General features: G+C 39.8%; 1 protein-coding gene across 1 annotated transcript; it reads left to right on the top strand.

Moving 5' to 3' along the window:
* The first annotated feature begins 1,808 nt into the window (after positions 1-1,808).
* Positions 1,809-10,546, top strand: LOC127495199 (cilia- and flagella-associated protein 251-like). The gene is made up of 6 exons (XM_051861897.1): positions 1,809-2,188; positions 3,212-3,240; positions 3,328-3,394; positions 5,103-5,171; positions 7,186-7,772; positions 9,402-10,546. The coding sequence occupies exons 1-6, from the start codon at positions 2,137-2,139 to the stop codon at positions 9,468-9,470; spliced, it is 873 nt and encodes a 290-aa protein (XP_051717857.1). The 5' UTR covers positions 1,809-2,136; the 3' UTR covers positions 9,471-10,546.
* The last annotated feature ends 554 nt before the right edge of the window (positions 10,547-11,100 follow it).

Here is an 11,100-nt window from a genome sequence, read left to right as displayed (position 1 = left end):
GAGTGTGAGTGAGTCAATGAGTGAGTGAGTGAGTGAGTCAATGGGTGAGTGAGTGAGTCAATGAGTGAGTCAGTGAGTGAGTGAGTCAATGGGTGAGTCAGTGAGTGAGTGAGTCAATGAGTGAGTCAGTGAGTGAGTGAGTGAGTCAATGAGTGAGTCAGTGAGTGAGTGAGTCAATGAGTGTGTGAGTGAGTGAGTCAATGAGTGAGTGAGTGAGTCAATGAGTGAGTGAGTCAGTGAGTGAGTCAATGAGTGAGTGAGTCAGTGAGTGAGTCAATGAGTGAGTGAGTGAGTGAGCGAGTAAGTCAGTGAGTGAGTCAGTGAGTGAGTGAGTGAGTGAGCGAGTAAGTCAATGAGTGAGTCAATGAGTGAGTGAGTGAGTCAATGAGTGAGTGAGTGAGTCAATGAGTGAGTCAGTGAGTGAATGAGTGAGTGAGTCAGTGAGTGAGAGTCAATGAGTGTGTGAGTGAGTCAGTGAGTGAGTGAGTCAATGAGTGTGTGAGTGAGTCAATGAGTGAGTGAGTGAGTCAATGAGTGACTGAGTGAGTGAGTGAATAAGTCAGTGAGTGAGTGAGTGAGTGAGTGAATAAGTCAGTGAGTGAGTGAGTGAGTCAGTGAGTGAGTGAGTGAGTGAGTGAGTCAGTGAGTGAGAGTCAATGAGTGTGTGAGTGAGTGAGTGAGTCAATGAGTGTGTGAGTGAGTCAATGAGTGAGTGAGTGAGTGAGTGAATAAGTCAGTGAGTGAGTGAGTGAGTCAGTGAGTGAGTAAGTCAGTGAGTCAATGAGTGAGTGAGTCAGTGAGTGAGTGAGTCAATGAGTGTGTGAGTGAGTCAGTGAGTGAGTGAGTCAATGAATGTGTGAGTGAGTGAGTCAGTGAGTCAGTGAGTCAGTGAGTGAGTGAGGCTGCGTTCCACTCCAGTTTTAGACACGCACTCGTGAACTTCCCTAAGCACTTCCCCTCGGGGGAATCGCTGCCACCATTTTGAAGTGTGTTCCACTTCGTGAAGTGGACAAGGGAAGTTTATATGGACAGACCCTACTACTACTAGGACTCTACTTCATATGTACACTTCAGGCAGCTCCATAACCCACAATGCAACATGACTGTGACGTCACCGCATATCGCATTTAATTTACCCCACCACAAACAACTCTATGATATATTAATTTTTTTTTTTTTAAATATTTAAAACACACTTATATACATATAGAATGCTGCATTAAACAATTTTGTAAGGGGAATAAATAGATAATAAATCAGCTCCATTGCGGATTCCAAGTGATCAAGGGCTTAGGACGTTCCAATTCAGCCCATTGCAAAGGTTCCGCCAGTAGGGCACTCATGCAACGTAAGCAATGACGTACATGCGAGTCAACGAGACTAAGGGAAGTTGGCGAGGGAAGGGCATTTAAAAAACAAACTGGAACGCAGTCTGAGTCAGTGAGTGAGTCAGTGAGTGAGCGAGTCGGTGAGTGTGTTTGTGAGTTTGTGTGAAGTATGCTAAAGTAATGGAGATCATTTAAATGTGTTTGATAATCACATGCCTCAGGTGTCTCTATTTGCTGCAAACAAATATTTCCTAGTTTCTTTAAAAACAAAATAAACTTTAAAAAAAATTAAATATGAAGAAACTTTTTTGTTTGGTTGCTAAGGCAACATTTCTCATATTCATTTAGTGTAACTTGAAGTACTAAAATAACTAAAACTAATAATTAGTAAAAACTACTTACTTATTCAGTGTTGTTCACACTGACAGTGATTCAGCAGCTCTTTATAAAAGATCATTTGATGCGTTCAGGACAGTGTAATAATTATTTTGCCAAATAAATAGTCATTGCATATTTTGTTTTGCCGTGAAAATGAGCTTTTATAGTTTTATTTGCTTGTTTCTATTTACATAGATTTTTTTCCTGTCGCTGAGAACTAAATAATCTCTCCAAAACAGCCCTGAGCGCGGACGGACACGCGCACAGTCTTTATCTGAGCGCAGGCACGCAGCGGGAGCGCGCAGAGCTCATCATGTCCTCCAGGTGGATTTTACTGTAGTCTCATCACAAACAGACGTGATCAAGTCATTTTAATCTTCATCATCGCCATCATCTTCATCTCTTCTGCTCTGCGCGCGCCCGTGTGTGTATGATGCGTGTGTTGACGTTCTGGACGGCGGTGTGTGTTTTCTATGCAGGAGGTGAGTAGAAATCTACATTAGAGAGATTAAGTTGTGTATTAGACGTTGATGGAAATGTTCTGTTTATTTTCTGTAGGTGTAACGAATCGTTTCGATGCAGATCTGAGGATGTATGAACGTTAATTCACACCTGATCGTGTTACATAATACTGTTCACCTGACGATCAAACCGCTGTTGAATTTATTAATTCGCTGTGGAGTTTTTAAGTGCCTCATTTGAGCTCATCAGGTGAGACAGGAATAGCTGTTCTGCGTTAATCTGCAGGATTATTTGCCCTCTGTCAGGTGAAAGGAGCCGCGGGCGCGCGCGCGTTCATGTAGGGCTGCACCAGCCGGCTGTGGAAACCCATTTAAGAAAAAGAAAATCTTTGCTAAATAACGTTTATGACACAAAATGTCGAAATTATAACATACTACGTGTTATTTATGATATAAATAAAAGTTGAAAATTACATGCTAAGTTAATTATGATGGAAATTGAGGAGAAAAAACGAAATCATGACAATATTTTGACTTGAAAAGTTGAAATTGACATGCTAAGCAATATAATTATGACAGTCGAAATTATTTGAGGAGAGAAAAAATGTCATTTTATGTCATAGTTATGATTTACAAAACCATGATTTTTTTTTTTATATGGCGGAAATGGGCTTCTATAGTTTATTCTCAATATTATTAACGCTTAATAAACGCTAATGACGATGATTAACTTGGTAATGAAATGCGTTTTTAATGCATGTTCACCAGAGGGCAACAATAGCCATAATGATATTCATATTAATGCCTCTTCATTAGCCTATTATGTTGCACAGGTGCGATATATTCCTGATGAATGTTAAATGATACAGAATCAGGTTTAATCATGAGCAATTCATTTGTGCATATGTTTTGACCTTATAATTTGGTTCACTTTCGTACAATCCGCTGCAAGCCCCGCCTCCATCAATGAGAGCCACGCCCACATCTCAACATTTTTGTCCTGTTTGATGTTTAATTTCTTTCTGTTTCTGCTCTGTTCTTCAGTGAGATGTTCCCCTCTGCCAGACGAGCAGGTCAGAGACGTGTTCATGATGATTCGTCTCTTCTCAGTGTGTTGACGTGTGTATGTAAACTAACCCGTGTGTTTGTCTGTACACTAGCGCACGACTGACTGCGAGCCTGAAGATGCCAGTGTCAGTACTAACGGCTGTGACCCACAGAAGACGGGTGAGCCTGTCACTGATAGTATCTCAAAATCGACTACTAGTCAGTGTGTTATCTACAAACCCGATTCCAAAAAAGAATCAAATTGTGAATAAAAAAGGAATGCAATGATGTGGAAGTTTCAAATTTCAATATTTTATTCAGAATACAACATAGATGACATATCAAATGTTTAAACTGAGAAAATGTATCATTTTAAGGGAAAAATAAGTTGATTTTAAATTTCATGGCATCAACACATCTCAAAAAAAGTTGGGACAAGGCCATGTTTACCACTGTGTGGCATCCCCTCTTCTTTTTATAACAGTCTGCAAACGTCTGGGGACTGAGGAGACAAGTTGCTCAAGTTTAGGAATAGGAATGTTGTCCCATTCTTGTCTAATACAGGCTTCTAGTTGCTCAACTGTCTTAGGCCTTCTTTGTCGCATCTTCATCTTTATGATGCGCCAAATGTTTTCTATGGGTGAAAGATCTGGACTGCAGGCTGACCATTTCAGTACCTGGATCCTTCTTCTACGCAGCCATGATGTTGTAATTGATGCAGTATGTGGTCTGGCATTGTCATGTTGGAAAATGCAAAGTCTTCCCTGAAAGAGCATATGTTGTTCTAGAACTTGGATATACCTTTCAGCATTGATGGTGCCTTTCCATATGTGTTAGCTGCCCATGCCACACGCACTCATGCAACCCCATACCATCAGAGATGCAGGCTTCTGAACGGAGCGCTGATAACAACTTGGGTTGTCCTTGTCCTCTTTAGTCCGGATGACATGGTGTCCCAGTTTTCCAAAAAGAACTTCAAATTTTGATTTGTCTGACCACAGAACAGTTTTCCACTTTGCCACAGTCCATTTTAAATGAGCCTTGGCCCAGAGAAAACGCCTGCGCTTCTGGATGATGTTTAGATATGGCTTCTTTTTTGACCTATAGAGTTTTAGCCGGCAACGGCGAATGGCACGGTGGATTGTGTTCACCGACAATGTTTTCTGGAAGTATTCCTGAGCCCATGTTGTGATTTCCATTACAGTAGCATTCCTGTATGTGATGCAGTGCCGTCTAAGGGCCCGAAGATCACGGGCATCCAGTATGGTTTTCCGGCCTTGACCCTTACGCACAGAGATTGTTCCAGATTCTCTGAATCTTTGGATGATATTATGCACTGTAGATGATGATAACTTCAAACTCTTTGCAATTTTTCTCTGAGAAACTCCTTTCTGATATTGCTCCACTATTTTTCGCCGCAGCATTGGGGGAATTGGTGATCCTCTGCCCATCTTGACTTCTGAGAGACACTGCCACTCTGAGAGGCTCTTTTTATACCTGTTCAGCTGTATCATGTTGCCAATTGACCTAATAAGTTGCAAATTGGTCCTCCAGCTGTTCCTTATATGTACATTTAACTTTTCCGGCCTCTTATTGCTACCTGTCCCAACTTTTTTGGAATGTGTAGCTCTCAAGAAATCCAAAATGAGCCAATATTTGGCATGACATTTCAAAATGTCTCACTTTCAACATTTGATATGTTATCTATATTCTATTGTGAATAAAATATAAGTTTATGAGATTTGTAAATTATTGCATTCCTTTTTTATTCACAATTTGTACAGTGTCCCAACTTTTTTGGAATCGGGTTTGTAAATGTTAAACTAGTTGGTCCAGCGTCTTTCCTCTGAAGCTGTAAGCAGTGATTCTGTGCTGGTTTTGTTCACAGATGATGCCCTGAACGCTCAAGAGAGACACGAGGGTCTGCTGAGAGAATTACAGGAGCTGGCAGAACACGGTCAGTGAAACACTCGTGACAAAACAATCAATTTGTTTATTTATGTTAGTCAGAAGGACCTTAATAAACAGGAAAATAACATAATCTCATCAAATATGAGACAAATTCACATTCTTCTGTCATTATTCAGATCATTTCAGTTCATTGTTGATTCAGTTCAGTTCAATAAATGTGTCAGTAACTCTGTTACCTATTCTTATGCAGATTTTGGGTTAGGGTGCATGTTCAAACCGTTTGGTCCAGACCAAAACAGAAAAAAAAAACATTTAGTCCTGGTCCGATTAGCGTTCAGATTGGCAATTTTATCACCGAACCTAAAAGCGTAGGGACACATTCACAACCTGATTGGTCAGATTTTATGACGTATTGCCTATTTTGAGACGGAACTTACCGAACATCCAAAACAATGCTGTGTGCTGAGGTAAATGTGCTCGTTGTATGTGTGTAGCCTGCATATGATGGTATTTTGGCCAGCTGGGAACTCGTGAAGAGCTTATAAAATGTGTAAAGGAGTCAAAACAGCGCCGGGAATCCATCCTTCACACACACAAACGATCTGCTGCGTGGAGACACGCATCTGATGCCTGTCATGGGCAAACTCACAACTATGACGAGAAAAACCGATATGCATGAGGATTCTGTCCTTTTTAGGGTTTCATTTTCCTGTTTTTGGTTCGTTTACATGTCTTTGGTCCGTGTTGCGTTCATATATCATTCGAACTGCACCAGAGTTCGTTTGGAAGTGGACCGAGACCCATCATTTCAGCGGTGTCAGTCCGCTTGTTTGGTGCGCACCAGGGTTCGGATGAACCGCACTAACAGAGCAATCGCACCAGGGTTCGTTTTAATCGAACCAAACATGACAAATGTGAACACACCCTTATTCTAGTGGTGTAATGTATTCGTCCCGAACCATCACTGTTCGGTGCATACAGTCACACGACGAATACAGTCAGTCACAGACGATCCACACTCCAGTCCAGAAGGGGGCGCGTGCGGTAATGCAACACTGTTTGCTAACCACCACAACAAACATATACGTAGATATGTTTACTTGTAATTTCTCAACCAGTGTTTCAACTCCATGAAAGATATCAATAAAACATCTTGAGAATAATATCTCACGTAGCATTACATAAACCTCAGGCAAGTCATTTAGTGTCCACAGCATGTTAGTTCAGAGAAACTAGAGAAATTAACTCTAGAGGGGATTATTTCACTAAATATATCCGCTATATTAGCTTGTATATTCATTATATTTACCTGTTAGTAATGTCTTAATTATTTACAATATATTTAAATAAAATTGTCATGAAAACAAGTTATGATTATATGATTATATTTAAAAAATGAATTGGAGTAAAAAATAATTGAAAGGTAATTTTATAATTAGATTTAAAAGTTAAAAGGGACCTATAATCCCCCCTTTACAATATGTAATATAAGTCTCTGGTGTCCCCAGAATGTGTCTGTGAAGTTTCAGAAGTTTATAGCTTGACAAATTTGCACCTATTTGGGTGTGAGCAAAAACACGCTGTTTTTGTGTGTGTCCCTTTAAATGCAAATGAGCTGCTGCTCCCGGCCCCCTTTCCAGAAGATCCAGCGTTGAATTGACCCTCGTTTGTGAAGCAGTCCGGCGTAAAATGACGGCATGACAACAACACTCTACTACAACAACTCTTCCTCTTCTCTAAAGCAGCCCAACATGGCCTCACCCCCTTTGTTGTGTGTTCCAGGGGGCGGGGTTTATGTAAATTTTAGGGGTTAGTGATGTCACCAACCCAGGAAGAAGCTCCTTGTAGTCCCTACCAGCCGTTTGTTGTAGTCTGCCGCTTTCAATGCTCAAGCTCTTTAAAGTCTGTTCTGATTGGCTGTCAATGTTTTTATCATTCATCAGTGGGAAAAAATTGCTCTTGCTCTGTTTAGTTATCATCCTTGGTGTGAACGAGCCTTTAATCCAGTTATGTGAGATTAGTAAAACACTCACATCTGATACACGTCTGTTTTTCTGCAGAGAAAGATAGAGAGCGCAAATACTCTCGCGAGACAGACGAGTATGAGCTCAACGACACATGGGAGGAGGAGGAGGAGGATGACGAGGATGAAGATGAGGAGGAAGCAATGAAGAAGAAGGAGCAGAATGAGCGAGACCTGGATGAGGAGATCAGAGAGACGGAGATCCAGAGGAGACAAGACGAGGAGCTGGAGGAGCTGCTGAAGGAGCTGAAGAGAAAACAGCTGGAGAAGAAACGCACCAAGAGCGAGGAGGAGGAGGAGGAGAAGAGGAAGAGCGAGCTGGAGCTGATGGTGGAGAAGGAGAAGGTGGAGAAGGAGCTGAAGGAGCTGCTGGCGGAGCAGATGAACGACACCGCCGGCTGGAGCAAACAGAAGGAGAAGGAGGAGAAGCAGGAGGAGCTGCAGGAGCTGGTGAGGAAGATGGAGCGCGTGAAGGAGGAAGAGAGTCCGGAGACAGACGGGAAGGAGCCGCAGCAGAAGCGGGAGATGGAGAACGCCAGCGATGAAGCCACGCGACAGTTCGAGAGAGACGGAGAGGAGGAGGAGGAGGACAGACAGCGTGAGGAGGAGGAGGATGAAGATGAGGTACATTTCTGATTCCCAAATGTGCGGCATGTTTTTGCCAATGTCTATCACAGATCTAGTATGGCTGCATGAGTTTTAATAAAATAAATATATGCGCTGTGTGTTCAGAGTGAAGCGCGGCACTGTGTTCGTTTACACACAGCGTTTTCATCCATAAATATTAGGTTTACAGTTGTACTGTAGAATAAAATTAATATTATATTATTGTTCTTAAATGTTAAAGTGAAATATTACAGTACTAATATTTCTTTAGTTATTTTTTTTTGTCATTTAAAAAATGTAATGATAGTATTATACACTGGCAGTTAAAAGTTTGAAATAATTATTTTTTTTAAATGTTTTTAAAAGTGTGTCTTCTGCTCACCAAGGCTGCGTTTATGTGATCAAAAATACAGTAAAAATTGTGAAATATTATTACAATTTACAAGAACTGTTTTCTATGTGAATATATAGTAAAATGTAATTTATTCCTGTGATCAAAGCTGAATTTTCAGCATAATTACTCCAGTCTTCAGTGTCACATGATCCTTCAGAAATCATTCTGATATGATGATTTGCTGCTCAAGAAACATTTATGATTATTATCAATGTTGAAAACAGTTCATAATTTTGTGGAAAAATAATAAAAAAAATTAATTTAAAAAAACTATTCAGGCTAACTATAAGTCTATATGTGACCCTGGACCACAAAACCAGTCATAAGGGTCATTTTTTTAAAGTTGAGATTTATACATCATATGAAAAATAAATAATCTTTCCATTGATGTATGGTTTGATAGGATAGGACAATATTTGGCTGAGATACAACTATTTGAAATTTATTCTGGAATCTGAGGGTGCAAAAAAATCAAAATATTGAGAAAATCGCCTTTAAAGTTGAAGTCCTTAGCAATGGATATCCACTCACAAACACTTTTGATATATTTACAGTAGGAAATCTGATGATCTTTACTTAATATCCTAATGATTTTCAGCATAAAAGAAAAATCAATAACTTTGACCCATACAATGTATTGTTGGCTATTACTACAAATATACCCATGCGACTTATGACTGGTTTTGTGGTCACATATAGACTTCATATAGACTTTAAAAACTAATAAAAATGACAAAATACATGAAAAAATTACTAAAACTTGAACAAATTAAAATGAAAACAGAAAATATAAAAATACTAAACTATAATAGTGTCTCAATGATACTAAAATAACACTGATTTGAAGGGTATTTCTGCTGTAAACATAACAGCTGCTTTATTTCAAATATTTTTTTAGCAGAAACTGGGAGTATTATATATTAAATTAATTAACCATGATTAGTTTTGTGATTTCAACAGTTTCAAGAACGGTATCTTCTTTAATTTAAAACAAAGTTATTGAGGAAAATGTCTATTATTTATTATAATTATTATTATTTTATAATATTATATTAATTTTAGCATTTTAGTGTAGATTAGAGTTCGATTATTTCAATATATTAATAATCATTAAAGTACTTTTTGGTCATCTTGAGGTCCCTTACAGGCCGAGAACTGTGTTTTACTGCTAAATGTTTATTTTGTCATAATTTATGAGTGCTTTAACAAAATGTGTGCTGAATTCATGAACTATCTCTATGTTTCTTGTTCAGGAGCTGCTGGAGATCGAAGCTGAACTGAGGAAAGTGGCAGCGCAGCTACATGAACTTCGCAGGGGTTAAACACACACGCATATATAAAGTCATTATAATGAGATGAAACGCTCAGAATAACACATAATTGATGTAACCTCATAGAGGCGGTACATTCGTCAGGCTTCACTATTTTAATGCAGACATTCAGAAATGTAATTCCCATCAGACTAAAATGCACAACTGGACGAGCCAAACTGCAGAGACAGCGTCACACCAGTCACGCACCACAAGCCACGCCCCTAAACCACCGCACATGAATATTCATACTTGTCATTTGAATATTTAAACATTCACATCTATATTGTAATGCAATACTTCAGTGAGTGGTACGATTAACTCGATATAATAAGACAAATGTGCACATATGATGAAGTAATATTGTGATTTGTGCTCTCGACTGTTACTGTATATGTATAATCTCTGAAACATTCTGCTGTGTTTTATACGCTGATGTGAACATGGCTGAAAACTGTTATGACACACTGAGACTGTTCTGGGATCAGAACACCAGCCGCTTCCTGTTGATCACGAAATATTCAGGATATCACAGGTGTGTTTGATTTGTTGCAGAGAACAATCGTGAGCTTGTGTAAGGTGTGTGTGTGCGTGTGTGTGTGTGTGTTGGACAGGAAGCGTCAGTGTTCTTTCCCCGCATGTTGCACTTTCCTGAAAGCAGCCAATGAGAGCAGGTCTGATCACAGACTCCGCCCACACACACACATTGTTGTCATTGATAATATTTACCTGATTTGAGAGGAAAGAAACCTATGGAAGCTTGTTTCCGCCACGGAATAAAAAATAAAAACAGTATTTGCGAACTTTTATCTCACAATTCTGGCTGTAAACTCAGAATTGTGAAGTATAAAGTCACAATTACCTTTATTATTTTTTAAGCTTCCACAGAAACCAGCAATAAGAGAAAGAGGAGCTGAAGTCCTGTATGTCTGATAAATACATGCAGCGCTGACCGCAGAATGAATCTAATATTCATTTTGAATGTAAACAAAGAGTAGCTGAACATATATAAACAATACAGTCGAAAGAATAGTTCTGTGTCTTTAATATTTGACTTGATATTGTTTAATAAAGAGCTGTTGACTGAACGTACAGCTGTCTCAGAGTCTTTCTGATGGAGATCCTCATGAACTGTTTTTTTCTGGGTTAATGTCAATATACACTGATCACCGAAAGGTGTCAGAATACACAGCGCATCACAGTTTGTTGTGTATGGAGCTGCTGACCAGTCAGGGTGCCCATGCTGACCCCTGTCCACCGCCGAAAGAGCCAACAGTGGACATGTGAGCATCAGAACTGGACCACGGAGCAATGGAAGAAGGTGGCCTGGTCTGATGAATCACGTTTTCTTTTACATCACGTGGATGGCCGGGTGCGTCTCTTACCTGGGGAACACATGACACCAGGATGCACTATGGGAAGAAGGCAAGCAGTGTGATGCTTTGGGCAATGTTCTGCTGGGAAACCTTGGGTCCTGCCATCCATGTGGATGTTACTTTGACACGTACCACCTACCTAAGCATTGTTGAGACCATGTACACCTTTTCACGGGAACGGTATTCCCTGGTGGCTGTGGCCTCTTTCAGCAGGATAATGCGCTCTGCCACAAAGCAAAAATGGTTCAGGAATGGTTTGAGGAGCA

This window comes from Ctenopharyngodon idella, chromosome 15 (genome assembly GCF_019924925.1).
Source record: "Ctenopharyngodon idella isolate HZGC_01 chromosome 15, HZGC01, whole genome shotgun sequence".
NCBI lineage: Eukaryota > Metazoa > Chordata > Actinopteri > Cypriniformes > Xenocyprididae > Ctenopharyngodon > Ctenopharyngodon idella.
The sequence above is the reverse complement of the archived record's forward strand: the minus strand, read 5'-3'. Positions and strand labels throughout refer to the sequence as shown.

Coding starts and splice junctions, on each gene's coding strand:
- LOC127495199 (XM_051861897.1), top strand. CDS start 2,137: ATGATGCGTGTGTTGACGTTCTGGACGGCGGTGTGTGTTTTCTATGCA. Junction 3,241..3,327: donor CCCCTCTGCCAGACGAGCAG/GTCAGAGACGTG, acceptor TCTGTACACTAG/CGCACGACTGACTGCGAGCC. Junction 3,395..5,102: donor CTGTGACCCACAGAAGACGG/GTGAGCCTGTCA, acceptor TTTTGTTCACAG/ATGATGCCCTGAACGCTCAA.